The 18,986-nt window shown below is 36.8% G+C and overlaps 1 protein-coding gene across 2 annotated transcripts in view; it reads right to left on the reverse strand.

Annotated features, from left to right (window-relative positions):
• LOC306884502 (solute carrier family 4 member 11-like) overlaps window positions 1-18,986 on the reverse strand; it is a 78,921-nt gene that overhangs the window by 20,100 nt on the left and 39,835 nt on the right. The window contains exons 6-14 of one of the 2 annotated variants that reach the window (XM_079440414.1): window positions 14,456-14,537; window positions 8,664-8,787; window positions 6,906-7,115; window positions 4,656-4,715; window positions 4,193-4,277; window positions 2,845-2,970; window positions 2,641-2,754; window positions 1,845-1,977; window positions 1,670-1,743 (exon numbers count right to left, since the gene is read on the reverse strand). In XM_079440414.1, coding sequence (XP_079296540.1) covers window positions 1,670-1,743; window positions 1,845-1,977; window positions 2,641-2,754; window positions 2,845-2,970; window positions 4,193-4,277; window positions 4,656-4,715; window positions 6,906-7,115; window positions 8,664-8,787; window positions 14,456-14,537 — 1,008 coding nt within the window. The remainder of the gene's footprint in view (window positions 1-1,669; window positions 1,744-1,844; window positions 1,978-2,640; window positions 2,755-2,844; window positions 2,971-4,192; window positions 4,278-4,655; window positions 4,716-6,905; window positions 7,116-8,663; window positions 8,788-14,455; window positions 14,538-18,986) is intronic. The other variant, XM_079440415.1, reaches the window with a different exon arrangement.

The raw sequence follows: 18,986 nt of genomic DNA on the forward strand, positions 1-18,986 counted from the left end.
ACACGGCACTGCAAAATGGCTTGTGTGTGTGGTTCTAAATAAGGCCAGTCACATGGGGAAGCCGTCACCTGAAAATATTATTCAGCAACTGTTAAGTTTTAAATATTTGAAACATAAGTCCCTTTGGCACAGCAATACCAGTAAATTGCCATAAAATTAACAGAACGACTTTACCGGTAAATACAAAAATGCACTGTTCACACAGAAAATGATGTTCCGTCTTTTTACTGGTAAAGCACCATTCACACATTAGTTTCAAAATACCAGTAAATTCTGTTACAGCATTAGCCGGATATGACCTCTACGACAACGATTGCGTTGTGTTTTGTTGATGTTTACATTTCTGTGTCAAACGTTCACATTCATGCAGTTACTTTTGGCCCAGAGACATTGTATTAAATTACTTTATACAAGATAGACTTTAGATTCAAATAAATGTTCTTCTTTTGAACTTTCTATTCATCAAAGAATCCTGAAATAAATCTATCATGGTGTCCACCAAAATATTAAGTGGCATAACTGTTTTCAACAGTGATAAAATGTTTCTTGGAATCAGCAAATTAGAAGGATTTCTGAAGGATCATGTGACACAGAAGACTGGAGTAATTACCAGTGTTGCCAATTTCTTTCAAAGTAGCTAAAGGCAGCTTGAAAAGTTGCTAAAAGTCGCTAAATATCGTCATACGCTAATTACTATATTCACAACATCATTGCATCATATTGCCTTTTACATTTGTTTGCATCTCTGTGCTCACATACTGTATTTTAATGCAGCCAAATTCACAATAAAACTGTTCATTTATATATTTTACTGTTTCTCTTCTCAGACAACGGGATGAATATGAAATAGTTACTGAAACGCAGCCCATTAAGACCACATATCCAGCTCTGCCGTCCAAGATGTTAATCTGCTCAAAAATCCTGATTTTATAACTGAGCCGTCGTCTGATGAAATCAAATACACATAAGATAAGACGAGACAAAGACAATGCCTGTGCTTTGATTTCGGATATATGCATGTAAAATTAGAGTCGCAACAGTATATCTATTTTAACTGAAAGCACTGCTCCTCTCTGCCACTCACTGAACAGAGCAGACGCAGAGAGAGAGAAGTGTGTGCACGCTGGGAAAGCAAGACCTCGCGCTCGTGCAGCAGTACTGATGAGTCTCAGAAACTAAATAAGGTTTGTCCAAGAAGTCGCTAGATTTGTCACTAGGCACTTTTTGGAAAATAAAAAAAGTCACTGGGGTCTGAAAAGTCGCTAGCGACAAAGCAGATAATGACTGCTGAAAATTCAGCTTTGCCATCACAGGAATAAATTGCATTTAAAATATATGAAAATAGAAAATAGTCGATGATGGTTCTATGCATCAATTCTGGATCTGATAAAGGCAGGTCTGAATGCAAGCCTGCAGTGGATTGTAAAAAATGATTGGAGAAATGTGACAGCATCTTTCCATTATCACTAAACGGCCTCATGTGTTAAATGAGCTGTATCGTTTTTCCTGGGCAGTAACAATGAAAATCTTGATTTTACAGCGTAACAACTAGCCCAAGTCCCCCCAGTATTTCTTGTTAAGATCAGACTGTAATCTAAGAATCATTCAGACAGAAATCCAGATTATTTAAAGGGTTTGGCTGTGCAGTATGTGTGTATGTAGCACTCACTCTTGACGGTGCCCTTAACTGCATCTGCTACAAAAGCAATGGAAATGAACAAAGCTATCACCTCCTCTATTGACCTGTGGGTCAAAAACAAGAACAACAAAAACATATCAGTATTCGAGCAGTGGCATCTGCACAATTACCTATATTTGTAGGTGTGTGTGTGTGTACGTCTGACCTCTTGAAAAGCTTAACAAGCAGGCTAAGGTTGAAGACTCCTCCCATGATGAGGAAGAGGCTGTTCCATAGGCCAATGCATGCATAAAATGCTGCAAAGTCCAGATCATAATCATCACAGATCCCCCTAATCACTGCAGCCACATACAGACAAACACACAGAAGCAACAACACAACATCCAGATCATTAGAAGCGAACAAAAACGCAATCAACTCAAATCTCATAATGACACGGGATTATAACGCACAGTAAATGTCCATCGTTTGATGTTTAAAGAACTGCTCCCAAACATTTAAAGAATTCCTGCTGTTATTCCCATGAGAAACGACAAGACAAGATCTTTGATTGGGAAGGATCACTATTATAGATAGATGTGGTGATTTTGTCCTCCTCTGTGCATTTTAATCCAAACAGAATTTCATTTTACTACAGCAAAACCATTTTTCAGGGCAACCCTCCCGCTGGTAACAGTGTGCGACTGCAGCCGCAGGAATGAGCTTTAGGAGGAAATCTCCTCTCAGCCAGGGCAAACATCAAACTTCGCCCAAACAAATGGCGGCCATATCGGACTCCCATCCTGCTGTTTGTGAGATTAAGAGTCTTGTTCCACCTTATCCTGTGGTTAGCAGAGCTCTCTAAACACTCAACGTCAAAGTATTCAACAAACAATGAGTGCTCATCTAAACACACCGCAAAAACGAAGCACGGTTCAGGACCAGACCGCAAACGAGAGCCAAGGTATGTGTGTATGTGAACGTGCATCTATTGTTGCACATGGAGGCATGTATGTACATACCGCTGATGAAAATAGCGATGGGCGCAGTGGTCAGTGGAATGACGAGAGGAGAGCCAGCACACAAAGAGTAGATGATTCCACCTATACTCTGCCCAATGATCGTCTTCTGAACATCTAATCAAGAGAGAAAACAACTCAGTCTGTGTGTGTGTGTGGAGACATGGTTTGTGAAGAGAATATGTGTGTCATTGCGTGAGTGATCACCAATCTCGCCCCGAGTGCTCTCGTCGTTGAGTGAGCCAAAAGCAATGGCGGGAAGCAGCACAGCGATGTAGAGGAAGATGGACGTCGTCATGAACTTGACCAGGGCTTTGTTATTACCCACTAATCCTGAAACACACACATTTATAGAAAACGCACATAAGTATTACAGCTGCCAAAGTGAAGTCCTGAGATTAATATGTTTAATGGTATGTAATGTCATATAATTAATCCACATTCTATGTATTTATAGCTGTTAACATAGCTATATTCACTTATAGCATAAAACAATTAAAAATCTCAATCAAAGTGAAGCATAAAATATATAAACTCCATTTAAAAGTTTGGAGTTGGTATGATTTTTAATGATTTTGAAAGAAGTCTCTTATGCTCGCCAAGACTGGATTTAATTGATAAAAATACGATAAAAACAGTAATATTGTGAAACTTTATTACAATTTAAAAAACTGTTTTCTGTTTAGATTTTAAAATGTAATTTATTAACAGTCATTGCTCCAGTCTTCAGTGTCACATCATCATTCAGAAATCACTGAATAAAATGATGATTTATTGCTCAAGAAACATTTATATTTACTATCTATGTTGAAAACAGTTGTGCTACTTAATATTTGTGTGGAAATATTTGATGAATTACTTTGATGAATTGAAGAACAGCATTTAAAAAAAAAAAATTATTATGTACTGTAACATAGATGTCTTCACTGTCATTACTTTCCTATATGTATCCTTGTAAAATAAAGTACTAATATCCTGATATAAAAAATGCTGACTCCAAACGTTTGAATTTTAGTGTAAAGAAATTACAATTATAACCAGAAATGTATAATTTATTTATAAATGGAATGAATATATATATATATACAGAATATATAACTGGAATATTTCACTGCAAAACAGAAAATCTAATTAATCCGTGTTTTTTAACTGCTTATATCTAAATGAACTGTTTCACCAAAATGAATCAGACTTTTTAATGCAACAAGAGAAAGAAAGAGGAGAGTTTAGAAGAGCATGTCTGATTATTTCCTCAGACTGCTTGGCTGTACTGTACAGTATATCTCTGTGAGAAATATAAAGTGACATAAAACCCAGAAATATAGCATTTTGTCATTTCTGTTTGTTCCTGGTCCTGCTTGTTACTGGATAATCTCTTATGAAATCATCTGAACTACTGTCACGTCTTTAACTATAGCTAAGGACGTTAATAAGACCATTGGAGGACCATATATCCTTTTTGAAAATGCAAAAACAACAACAAAAAAACTTCCAGAATATCTGCAAAATTTGATCCTTTATGTCAAAAACATTTGCAAGTTTATGCTTGACAAACCATCAGTGAAGTCAGACGGGTAGAGAGGCAGTCGGCGACACAGATCCTCATAGATTCCTCTGCCCACTCTGAAAAAATCTCTACACTACACACATACAGAGAGAGAGGGAGAGAGAGGATTACTCTCACACACACACACACACACAAATACGTACATACATCTACATATATAAAAGTCAAAACATTTAAATACATTTACTGCAATACTGCAGCAAGAGAGGCACAGGATTAAAGCACACACACACACACACACCAATTAAACAACATACACACCAAATCCTGCCGAATCACAGCAAATACACACACAAAAGCACATACACACTCACACAACGCTTTACACTGCAAGGGAAGAGATACTGTGTTAAAGCAGACAAACACACACAGACACACTCTCTCTTACTTAAATCCTCACACACAGAGACACACATGTACACACACAGAAGCTCAGTGTAATCGCACTCACACAGGGCCCCCTGCACAGCAGAGAGAGAGACACAAGATGAGAGAACACAGATTCTGCAGACTAGAGAGAGAGACAGCCCAGTGTTAGAACAGCATTAGTACAATGCAAAAGCATTACAACTACATCAGCAAAGCACAGTCAAGACACCTGTTACATTACTCTAAATATCCATTAATGTAGCATCAGGAAACATCTGACACGTGCATTTCAGAAAACTGCATTAGACTGGCTTAAGCATTTTATAAATAAAAAGCCCCCATAAAATGTGTACACTTTTGTAATTGTGGATTTGTGTGTGCATATATATTTTTATAATTACTTTTTATTATATTTTAAAATGTATTTAAACATTGTGTGTATTAGTGTTTTGGTATCAGTATGACACTATATTATTTTTAGTTAACATTATATTTTAACTGTGAGTTTGCAGTCTGAATTGAATATGATGAGAAAGACCAGAATACTACAAAATAATACAAAGACAATTAATAGAAATCATATCTTTTGATTCATTGGCTGCATATAAACTCAAATCTACAGCATAACCAATGTGTTTTTTCTCATAACTTTGATAAAGCAGTTCTTTTAATGAATTGGTTAAAAAGACAAATTACTCATATCAAAATCTTTCTAAGCAGATACTGAATTAATTTGTGACGATGTTTATTAAGGTATTAATGCATTAGGTATACTTTTTACAGCATTCATCATATATTAAAAGTTAATTTATACTACTGTTCCAAAGTTTGGGGTCTGTCAGATTTTTTATGTTTTTGAAAGTACTCTCTTACACTAACCAAAGCTGCATTTATTTAATGAAAAATACAGTAAAACTGAAATATTATTATAATTTCCTATTTGAATATATTTTCAAATATAATATATTCCTGTGATAAAAATCTGAATTGTCAGCATCATTACTCCAGTTTTCAGTGTCACATGATCCTTTAGAAATCATTCTAATATGCTGATCATTCTAACATACTTGTAAACAGTTGTGTTTCTTAATATTTTTTGGAAACTTAGATACTGATGAATAAACATTTGAAATAGAAATCTTTTGTAATATTATAAATATCTTTGTTGTCAGTTTTGATCAATTTAATGCATCCTTGCTGAATAAAAGTATTCATTTCTTTAAAAAACTAAACAAAAAAACTTACTGACCCCAAACAGTACTGTATAGTTATTCTATTGTTCGTTGGTAATTTATGTTTGATCAAAATACATCAGTTTATACAATTTTAAATATTAAAATGTATTAGTAAATTTACAAATTAAAATTAATAAATGATGTAAAATATCAATCATTTTTAGTTCATAATACCCAATCCATTAACTGATGTGAACAATTTTAACCTTACAGTATAAAAGAAACAGAAAAATACTACAGGATTTTTTAAGCATGTAGTTAGGACCAATTATGGTGAGGTAGGAAGCCCTGGTGTGTATGTGTGTGTCTTTGTCCCAGACACAAATATAGAGTCTTGTTGAATTAATCAAATTTTAATAGGCTTTACAGGTCAGGATTTGGCAGCGGAGCAGTTTGTCCATCAAACATTAATGACCCACATTAGCCTCTTTTTGGCAGACAAGCTCGTTTTCTGTCAGTCAGAGAGAACCTTGTCTCAGGATATGTTTAAATAAGTCGTACAGCTTTAAGTGTTCATTACTGAGCCGCACTCATTCATCATGACAGCGTGTGTCTGATACAGAAAGAGAGAGAGACCTTTCCTGGTAGTTTGCCAGAGAATAGCTTTAAGTGTGCACACGCGCAAGTGATCATGCACACACACACACACACACACACACACACACATACACACACACAAAGTAATGATCCTCTCCACCTGGTTACCATTCCTCAGATGTGTGATGGAGTGAAAAACGCAAAAAAAAAACAAAGACACAACTATTTGGGCCTCCACTGTTGTCTTTACAGAGAAGAAAACAGAGGGCTTTTACAGGCGGCTAACCTCAGCCAGGGTGGTCTAATGCTCACATATGCCGAATCGGACTTTGTGTGTGTATATGTGTGTCAAACCGGAGTAACAAACAAGATAAATTCTCATTAGCTGCTACATGCTCAGTAGAACTTAATCACTGGAGTGTAAGTCAAACAGCAAAAGGCGAAGGGAGAAAGAGAAAGCGATGGATGAGGACTGAAGAGAGAATAGATGAAAACAATCACATTAAAGCCATTAAATCTGAACTTTAAGCATCAGCGCACGCGCTGCGATGCACACACACCTTCAGTGGTTTTTGACTGTGTGGGTCTGTCTCTTCGCCCTCCACAGCCGTGGTTTTACGCTTGGCAGCGGTCAGGTGGTACCTCTGGATGAGCAGTGCCTCTTTGAACTCCTCTTGGGTTTTACTCTCTAGCAGCTTCTGTCTGAAGGAGATGTCCGAGAACATGCTGGCGAACGTCCTGCCCAGCTCCATCGCCGTCTTAGTGCTTTTCTGAGAAACGTCAAATACAGAGATCAAACATATTTGGCGATCGTTACTCATTTACGACTGCTATTAAAGGAAATATTCAATGTAGTAATCCAGAAATCACTTCATCTTCTGAGCAGAAAATGCTTTATCGTTTTATGGATTGAGTCCAATGGGTATTGAAGTTATATAACATTTGTGCCGTCTATTGTTTTAAAACACAACGCAAGAAAAGAGGATGTATCTATATGTGCCGGCATAACAATCCAGCTTTTACTGTAATGAGAAGATGTGTTTGTCTGTGTGTGTGCAATGTGATTTGAGTTTGCGAGAAGAGCAGAAGATTATGAAGCAAAAACACTTTGCTGTACTGAACTGCAGAGGACAGAAAGAGATGAGTGCATGCAAGAACAAAGAGAGCGAGAGAAAGAGAAAAAGAAAGAGAGAGAGTGATTAGATGTAAACAGATGTAAACACATACACACAAACACACAGATTTATGATGTAAACACAGACACAAAGAGATACACAAAATGGTCTTGGAGGGAGCCAGGGTCCCCAAAGACTTTACAGGGAGACTGCAGGGGGATCAAGAAACGCAGGAGCAGGACTTTAAGACTTGAACATGATAGAATTAGTGTGCCTAAACCTGATTTTATTATCTCAGTTGTTTCTAAAAAATTGCAAACTGTTTAAAAAGAGAGCAGACAGACACTTTTTTTCCCAGATTTTTTTTTTCTAAATACCCCGGTAATTTCATGTCTCTTTTTTTTTTTTTTTTTTTTACTTTTTGATGCCAAGGACCCCCACACATGATTATCCTTTTTCTGAAATATGAAGGCAAGTATATATGTTATTGTATAAGTACTCATTTAAACCATGTACATGGAAAAGTGTGATATTGTAAAAATATGTTCTCTTCATAATTAAATCATTTTTTTCTATTAAAATTAAAATATTACCTGAAAAATATTTTAGTATAGTAACCTATAGTAAGTACATGTTGTTAATTAATATGAATTTAGAATAATAATATTTAGAAATTAAATGTATAACTGCACACAAATAATAATTTAATTTAATATAATATATTAAAGTTGTAAAATACCATTTTTCTCATAATTTGATGCCAGGACTAGTAGGTTTGTTGGTTTGAAAAACCTGGGTCTCTAGACTATAGGCTCAGATTTGCAAAGGTAAGAATTTTGCAAAGCTATTTCTTTTACATAAGTCTACGTTGATGTTCTCTGTGCAAATTATAGGTTTTCCCAAAGTTTTGGGGACCAAATGTGCCCACAAGGATTGTAATACCAGCAAATTTTGGCCTTGTGAGGACATTTTTTTGTCCCTTATTAGGGAAACAAGCTTATAAAATAAATCAGACAGAATGATCATTTTTGTCCATCTAAAATAGCAGAATGTTTTGTGTGAGGGGTAGAGTCAGGGTAAGGGGACAGAAAATACTGTTTGTACAGTATAAAAACCATTATGCCTACAGAATGTCCCCATAAAACTTGGAAACCCAACACGTGTGTGTGTGTGTGTGTGTGTGTGTGTGTGTGATTGTATTACCATCTTTGAAGGTGCCAAAATAAGGATAACATAGCGGACTTCTGCACAGTTTTCCCCCCAGTTCTGTGGACGATCCAGGCGTGAGATACACACGTGCCGCCTCTGCAGGTTCTTCACATTACAGCTGTCACAAAGAGTTCATAAATCATCATAAATCCTCTTTACGATTTACACAGTGCTTTAATGTACCTGGCACAGTATCAGATTAATTCAATATGTAACAGGAGTACAGCAAACACATTAACAAATCCATTGGTTGAGGTCTAATGGGATTACAGAAAGCTCTTGAACAGAGGTGTCAAAGTAAAAATCGGTTGTGGGCCGGGTGGCAAAAAAGGCACTTCCTGTTTTCTTTCAGGCTTATAAAGTTAAGTAAAAAAGTGTGTACCTTCTGTTTCAGGCATGTAGCCACCTATTATGAGGTTAACATCAACTCAATTAACTATATTAAAACAGGAAAGATAAAAGCACTCAATGCACTTGACTTAATTTCGGTTACAGTAAGTTGCATTAATAAATCAAGTCAAATATTAGCATAAAGGTTGGGCAAAGGAACAAAATTAAACCGTACACTGTTGCACGTCTAATTTACTTAAAATATGCATTAATAACAGGCCCTAAACTCAAACCCTCAAACAGGGGCGCTGAATCTGTCTCACTGGTCCAGCTAATACTCATTACCATAAAACTCAGGCAATGTACTGAGGTCACAAGAGACTTTAGAAAAGGAAAATGCCCTGGGATAGTTTAAACCATGCTAAAGCTGTTTTGTTATTCTTTGGTAACCTTGCAGCCTTACACTAAGCACATTTATGTGCTCTGTTTTATTTACTATAAATGTAAAGAGCTGCTGTGGGTCATCCAACATTGCCACTTGTTTCCCTTTCTTGGCCATAAAACTGTTTGCACATAATTCAAAGAAACACAAATCTTCTGCTCACTAGGCTAGTGTGGGCCATTGGCTGAACTTGACCTTTTTTATTTTATTTAACTCACTTAGGGCTTTTTCTGAGGGTCTTCAATGACTTTTGATGTATTATCTCTAAATGTATTATCTGTGAATTAAGTAAATAGATAGATAAATAATTGATAGATAGACAGACAGACAGACAGACAGACAGACAGTATAATGTAAATCCAAGTTCAAGTACGGGAAGAAAAATATTCCTACAATACAGAAAGCGTTTTTTATGAGTCACCTGATTTTGTTCTTTAAAATGCACAAAGTGCACTTGACTACATTGTGTTTCTGGATATAAGCCCAGTTATAATGCTGTTCTCCATTTTATCATAATTCAATGAATCACTGCTGCCATTATCACTAGAAAATCTGCATAATTGTCCCTTTTATATAAAATTCAGTTTACCGCTTGTTTTAAGTACATAGTAAGATAAATTGTAGAACTGTCTGTGCACATAGCTGCAGCTTAAGTTTAACAGGGAGAGGTTGGTGAAAAATCACACCATCTAACGTGCTGTACTTGCAAGTAGAAAATAATACTTGTTAGTTTGTGCACTGATGGTGAGTGCTGCCTGACACGGCTACAGTTTGGAGGCTGTTGATAAAAGTTTTGGCAGATGTTAAGCAAAAGTGTTGAGAAGGAAAATGTGTTGGCGGATCTTGAAAACTCTGAAAGAAAGTAGATGAATCATCAGAATCTAATCATGACCTGCAGATGTCTGCTTGATAAGGTTTGTTGGGGATCAATTTATTTTGATAAATGACTCAATAGCAGGTAGCACATTTTGACAGATGTGAATCCTAAAGACATCAATGTATGATTTGCTCAAGAGTATGATTACAAGAGCTACTTCTGCACAAGCATTTGCCTAATAATATATACATACAGTGGGTACGGAAAGTATTCAGACCCCCTTCAATTTTTCACTCTTTGTTATATTGCAGCCATTTGCTAAAGTCATTTAAGTTCATTTTTTTCCTCATTAATGTACACACAGCACCCCATATTGACAGAAAAACTGAATTGTTGACATTTTTGCAGATTTATTAAAAAAGAAAAACTGAAATATCACATGGTCCTAAGTATTCAGACCCTTTGCTGTGACACTCATATATTTAACTCAGGTGCTGTCCATTTCTTCGGATCATCCTTGAGATGGTTCTACACCTTCATTTGAGTCCAGCTGTGTTTGATTATACTGATTGGACTTGATTAGGAAAGCCACACACCTGTCTATATAAGACCTTACAGCTCACAGTGCATGTCAGAGCAAATGAGAATCATGAGGTCAAAGGAACTGCCTGAAGAGCTCAGAGACAGAATTGTGGCAAGGCACAGATCTGGCCAAGGTTACAAAAAAAATTCTGCTGTACTTAAGCTTCATAAGAGCACAGTGGCCTCCATAATCCTTAAATGGAAGATGTTTGGGACGACCAGAACCCTTCCTAGAGCTGGCCGTCCGGCCAAACTGAGCTATCGGGGGATAAGAGCCTTGGTGAGCGAGGTAAAGAAGAACCCAAAGATCACTGAGCTCCAGAGATGCAGTCGGGAGATGGGAGAAAGTTGTAGAAAGTCAACCATCACTGCAGCCCTCCACCAGTCGGAGCTTTATGGCAGAGTGGCCTGACGGAAGCCTCTCCTCAGTGCAAGACACAAAAAAACACCTGAAGGACCACAAGATGGTGAGAAATAAGATTCTCTGGTCTGATGAGACCAAGATAGAACTTTTTGGCCTTAATTCTAAGCGGTATGTGTGGAGAAAACCAGGCACTGCTCATCACCTGTCCAATACACGGAAATCGGTATCGGAATCATGGTCAGAAATGCATCATCATAATACATAGTTTTCCCAAAAATATTAAGCAGCACAAATGTAAATACTAGTAAGAAATCTTTCTTGACCAATAAAGCAGCATATTAGAATACATTTTGAAGGATGATGTAACACTACAGACTTGAATATTTATACAATAATATTTCACATTATTGCTGTTTTTACTGTATTTTTTATCAAATAAATACCGCCTTGGTGACCTTCCTTCAAAACAACCTTAAACTTTTATACTGTACTGTATGTTAACAGTTGTAGAGAAACTAGTTACATGTAACGGAGATACAGTAAGTAATTTAGTTACAAAATAAATGTAATTGTAATTGTAATCCATCACAGTTAATGAGAAAAAAATGTGGAATTAACTTACACTTACTTATGAAAATGTTAATGCTGGGTTAACCTGCCTGGTTTAAATGTTTGAAAATTATTGTTTAAGACATCCGTTAGAAATTTAGAAAAGTAATCAAATGTAATCAGTTACATTACTTTAAAAATAATTAAAATAGTTACACTACTTATAGCATTTTAAATAGGGTAACATGTAATCTGTAACCTATTGCATTTCCAAAGTAACCTTCCCAACACTGTATGTTAATGCCAATCCTCTGCCTCCTAAGTCTCTCGGAGTCGTGGCCTAATGGTTAGAGAGTCGGACTCGTAATCGAAAGGTTGCGGGTTCGAGTCCCCGGCCGGCAGGGATTGTAGGTGGGGGGAGTGAATGTCCAGCGCTCTCTCCACCCTCAATACCACGACTGAGGTGCCCTTGAGCAAGGCACCGAACCCCCAATTGCTCCCCGGGCACCGCAGCATGGCTGCCCACTGCTCCGGGTGTGTGTTCACGGTGTGTGTGTGTGTGTGTGTGTGTGCATTTGTTCACTACTCACTGCTGTGTGTGTGCACTTGGATGGGTTAAACGCAGAGCACCAATTTCGAGTATGGGTCACCATACTTGACAATACGTCACGACTTTACTTTACTTTTTTTACTACTGCAAGACCAGGATACACCTACCATCTGAAGAGATTTACACCCCTGTGAACCTCAAATAGGGCTCGAAAGATCCTCAGGCCCATCACATCATGGGCATCACCTATTTACCTTTCCTTCCTCGGGCAGACATGCTAATCATGCACACAAGTTCATCTTACCATGATAGCAACTTCTTCCCTGAGTCCATCTGCCTCCTCGCTGGCCTCATGAAATGATTATACTGTCCATGCTCAAACTGATCCAGCAGTATTTCATTATCACAATACCTCAAAGTCTATCAGAATTTTAAGTTGACTGTTTTGATAAGGTTTAATTAGTTTGAGCAGTTTCACTTCAAAGTCAGAACTATGTATTTCATGTGAGGAGGGCACGCCAGGGTGCATGTTCACTAGACTAACTCCTTATAGACAGCTGAGGACACATCAGCACTGTGAAGACATCTTAACCCGAGAGAAGGCGATAAATTACTTTTAATTGATGATTCAAGCACTCCCTGGCACAGAACTGGAGTGGCAAAGTAATACTGGCAAAAGCTCCTGCTTTCATAATGCATGTTTTGACCCCGCTCACCCCTGGATTGGCCTTCACCGAATCTCTCAGACTGATTGCTTTTTTGCCATTTTTTCAGAGAGTCTGCTACCTTGTTTTGTACCGAGGTGTCCTATGTCTATAAGTGCCATCTGATGTTATACTCTTGCCACAGATATTTCTTCTGAGCATTCTGTATATTGACCTCAGAATATTCCATTTATCTTCATAATTTTTCTGGACTGCATTCACTGGGAGCAACTGTTCGAAGCATCTCTCAAACCTCACTGGCTACCTGCTGAGGTTATACTGGACACATAGTTCTGGCTCTTTTTTGCTATAGAGAATAAAGAGTTTATGTCATTTGTGACCCTGGATCACAAAACAAGGCATAAGTCTTATAGGTATATTTGTAGCAATAGCCAACAATACATTGTATGAGTCAAAATTATTGATTTTTCTTTTATGCCAAAAATCATTAGGATATTCAGTAAAGAATGTGTTCCATGAAGATATTTAGTAAATTTCCTACAGTAAATATATCAAAACTTGATTAGTAATATGCATTGCTAAGGATTTCATTTGGACAACTTTAAAGGCGATTTTCTTAATATTGTGATTTTTTTGCACCCTCAGATTCCAGATTTTCAAATAGTTGTATCTCGGCCAAATATTGTCCTATCCTAACAAGCGCCTATCCTAACAATACATCAATGTAAAGCCTATTTATTCAGCTTTGAGATGCTGTAAAGATGACCCTTATGACTGGTTTTATGGTCCAGTGTCACATTTGTATTAGAACAGAAGGTCATTAAATTAATTTCACATTTATAACAACTGGACACAAATATGTCTTTGTTAAAACTAGGGCTGTCAATTGATATAAAGTAAAATCTAATTAATTTTATGCTGAATTAATGATACCCAATAATATTTGCATATATTAATGTTTTACAAAAACATTTGAATTTAATTGCTAATCACTTAACACATAGTTGACTTATTATTTGGATATAACAATTAAATGTGTTTGTTTGTTTATTATTGTTAAATATTTAAATATTTATATACAGTACACTATACCCTTCAAAAGTTTGGGGTTGGAAATATTTTTTCATGTTTTCGAAAAAAGTTTGTAATGCTTACCAATGCTGAATGTTTTTGATAAAAAGAAAAAGAAAATAACTATTTATTTTAAATAGAAACACTACACTATTGTAACACTATACATGTATTTACTGGGAATTTTAATCAATGTAATTTATCCTTGCTGAATAAAAGTATCAATTTCTTTAAAAAAATGTTACTAACCCCAAAATTTTGAACAGGACTTTTTTTTTTTATTAAATATGCAATTTAATTTGACAGTCCTAGTTATAATAATTTTGTGGATTGTCTTGTGGAATTTCTTCAGACACCCCTGTTCTAGAACCTCTAAAAGGTCAGCATTACAGGTAAGACAGATTCAGGTAACTCACAGGATACAAAGCCAAGACTGCTGGTACTGGATCCCCATGGCTGTGGCCGTCACACACTGCAGCGTCTCTGACAATAGATGCACTGTGAGGAGAGAAGGCAAGGGGTCAGTCGTAAGTAGCCATGCAATATGGACAATGGATGACCATGCATGAAGACAGAAACTAAACAATTCAAGTAAACTTCAATCTGGATGCCACTTCAAAAGTACTGCACATCATGAGTCTTGACACCAAGATTAAGTCAACTGACTTTCACTGTACATGATGACACACCAAAAACAATCAAGAGGATGTGAATTGATGGAAGGGCCGGTAATTAAATCAAAGTCCACTCATCTCCATGAAAAGGCTAATGCATATCAAGGTAGAACAGAAGCAGAAGCTCACCAGAGGACAATACACATCACTGCAGCCAGCGTGAGTGACAATGAAGACCTTTCTAAGAACACCACCAAATGTTTAATTCAAATTAATCAATCAGTGTGTGTGTGTGTGTGTGTGTGTGTGTTTGTGCGTTCCCTGCCCTCTGTCTTGTGTAGGTGTGAGCTGTCCAGCATATTAACAACAAGGAATGTGAAAGCATGTATAGGGCTGTGCAATTAAATCGAATTCGATTATCATGCGCATCTCGTCAGTAAAGCCGGCTCAGTGATTGGCAGTAAATCGCCATCACCTGCTTTCAAATGGAGCGGGAATTACTACACAGAACTGTAGTTCACTGACAAGATAGGCAATATCGCGTTCATAATCGCAGACGAATAGCCTTCAATTATGAACACGAAATTGCCTAGCTTGTCAGTGAACTACGGTTCTGTGTAGTAATTCCCAAGTGATGGCGATTAACTACTAATCAAGAAACCGGTTTTACTGACTAGATGCGCATGATAACCGAATTCGATTAATTGCACAGCCCTAAGCATGTATGTGTGTATGTGTGTATGTGTGTATACGTCCTCAGTCCAGCAGAGGTGACATGTGTGAGTTGTTCAGCATGACCAGCAAAAACAATATGTGTGTTTGTGTGTGTGTGTGCGCACTGTTTAGCAGGCAGGATGGATGTCTCTGGCACACAGTCACACTGTCTCATCAATAAGACATCACACACTCACACCGTGGACAGATGGGTATCACCATGACAACACACTCAGCACCATCGAGAAATAGACAGGAAGAGAGAAAGAATGAGAAGGAGGGGAAAAGAGAGGAAAACGTATCAATGGAGCAATACAGGGCAATATGAAGACCGTTGAATTGGCAGGAGGACAAACAGCTGAGATAATTGTGTACTTGGTGTGTTTGTGAAGGAAAAACCAGACCAGACCTCTTGCCACAATTCTTTTGGGCCATAAAAGCACGTACACTAAGGCAAACATGCACTCACCTTCATAAACACTACAGCTGGATGATATATTGAATATTTACAATACTGTATATTATTTTGTAGCTGATGAAAACATAACTAATTCTGGGATGTTTAAATGCTTTTTGGCCGTTACGTTTGTAAGACTGTGCCAGTAGGACAGTTTCACGCTTGCTCATTGTGTCACAACTTGTATGTTAATATGCGAGTAGGTTGATAAGATAATTTGATACTGTCTCTGATTCAAACCTCTGTAGCAAAAAACAGCTAGAATTGGGAAGTGTCCGTGAATCATTTCCGTTAATCACTTCAAAATGGAAGTTTAACCTCTGATTCAACAATCAGGGTTATTATAGTTAACTAAAACCATAACATTTTTACTTGAAATAAAATAAAATACAAAAGAATTATTTTATTTCTGCTAGTTGGCAAAGCAACATTTCTCATTTGCATTTAGTGTAACTTTATGTACTGAAATAATTGATGATGTACTAAAACTAAAATAAAAATGTATAAGTGTTAATAGGCATATAAAAAATGCCAGTAATAGTTTAATGATAGTATAATATTATAACTATAATAGTCTCAATGATACTAAACTAAAACTGTTAACCATTTGTGAAAAATATGAACAGATTTGTGGAATTTTACTGGATTAAAATATTATATTATATTATATTATATTATATTAATCTTAATATGATTTATTATTTCAAATTTCTTTATTAGATTTTCTGAATGGAATAATCTTACTATGATTTAAATTACAGTCTATATATATACAGTGCCCTCCAAAAGTATTGGAACAGTAAAGACAAAATTGCTCTGTTGGCTGTGGAGTCAAGACATTTGCAAATATGATTAAAAGATGAATATGAGACAAAACTACAGAATGTCACATTTTATTATTGGGTGACTCAACTCATAGATGTTTTACCAGCTAAGAAGTTCAGCACTTTTAGAGTTTCATCCCTCTATCTGATGTGAGCATAAGTATTGTATCAGTTGCCTCACAGGTCTTTCTAAGTGATCAGCTGTGTCCTGTTGCATTAATTCTTCAGATATTAAAAGCAAGGAATGTGTCGTATCAGTTATATCCATTACTTCTGCATTCTGAATCTTGCATTCGATGATGACACACACAAACCAGGATGAAGATGAGGGAGCTGACTTGGAGAGAAAAGCAAGCAATTTGGATGCTAAAAGAAAAGAGGAAGTCAATTAGAGCTCTAGTAAAAACAAAGGGCATGGAGAAATCAAGAGTTTGGAAACCACCAGCAACACCAGCAACCAACAACTACCTGATCGGCTGAGAAAACAACAGTAGTCGATGACAGACAAATCATAAAAGCAGTGAAAATGAACCCTAAAAGACATGTCTGTACAATCATCAACAACTTCCAGAAAACTGGGCTGATGCTCTGACAATCTACTGTCCTCAGGAGACTTTGACACAGAATTACAGATGCTACACAGCAAGATGCAAACCTCTGACCAGCACCAAAAATAGAAAGGCAAGATTAGAGTTTGCAAAAACAGCACAAAGATGAGCCAGAAGAGTTTTGTAACTGTGTTTATGGACGGATGAGACAAAAATTAACCTTTATCTAAGTGATGGGAAAGCAAAAATGTGGAGAAAAAAAGGGAACTGCAAATGATCCCAAGCATACAGCCTCATCTGTAAAGCATGGTGGAGGTGGTGTCATGGCATGGGCATGCATCTGCCTCTGGAACAGGCCCTCTCAACTTTACTGATGACCTAATGTATGATGACAGTAGCAGAATGAATTTGGAAGGGTACAAAACCATCTTGCCTACCGATATTCGAGAAAAAAGGCACCAGATTCATTGGGAAGTGTTTTATATTGCATCAGGACAATGACCCAAAACACCCTGCCCTGCAACTGTCCCAATACTTATGCTCACATCAATGAGTGGGATAAACTGTAAAAGTGCTGTTCTTTTTATTTGGTAAAACATGTATGTGTTGAAATGCCTAATAATAAAATGTGACATTCTGTAGTTTTGTCTCATATTCATATTTGTCTCAAATGTCTTGACTCCACAGCCAACAGAGCAATTTTGTCTTTACTGTTCCAATACTTATGGAGGGTACTGTATATATATATATATATATATATATATATATATATATATATATATATATATATATATATATCAATCATACTTTCAAAAATTATACAATTATACATTGTATACATTGTTATATTGAATCAAAGATAAAGATTGAATCAAAAATAAGAATGAATAAATAAATATCATTATTTTTGGATGATTTAGTTAGTAATATATGGAAATTATGCCTTGGTTATTTTCAAATAGTTTTTAGCTATTTGTAAAAAAGTATAGATGTGTATACTGCATTTTGTCAAATAGCTGAAAATACCCAGATATAATGTTTTCAGCTATATCGTCCATCCCTAAAATACACGCATTAACATTCAGGCAATCATCTAGGCCAACCCCACCTCACCCCTTCTGATAACTGCCAGAGGCCTGGACATCAGGATGAAATGACATGCTTTTATTCACACACACTAAAGACTTTTCCTCAAGATATTAAAAAGTCTGTTCGCTCCTTGTGTGTGTGTGTGTGTGTGTGTGTTGCATAAATATTAAGTAGAAAAAGACATCAGAATGACAGTGGACTTTTTCAATCACAACAGCGGAATCCATGCACAGCCAATCAGCCGAACGGCAATGAGGCAGGAATGAGAGAGAGAGAGGCGATGATACAGCCCAGTCTAAAGCACCACCACGGGGAAGGGAATCACTCAGCATTTACCACCGACTCTTTTAAAACAACACCGAATCTTGTCATTTCAAATGTGTGGGTACTGATTTCAAATTGGATTGTGTCACTGCATCAACTGGAAAATGCAGCAAATTGATGGATCTGGATAAGAAAACAGAGACTCGCGTGTCTGTCGGACTAATGGTACGTGTCAATCACATCCACTGGAAACATCAGCACTCAGGGAGAAAACACATATGAATTGTGGGTAATATCCCACGTCTGATCATATCGTTCTTACCGTTGTCATAGAAAATGAAATTCGTCGACCTGTCTGTGCGAGAGAATTGGAGACACACAGACGCACACACAAACACACACACACACACACACACACACCGAGTTCAGCTTGGAGA

The sequence above is a fragment of the Barbus barbus genome (genome assembly GCF_936440315.1).
Source record: "Barbus barbus genome assembly, chromosome: 18".
Taxonomy (NCBI): Eukaryota; Metazoa; Chordata; class Actinopteri; order Cypriniformes; family Cyprinidae; genus Barbus; species Barbus barbus.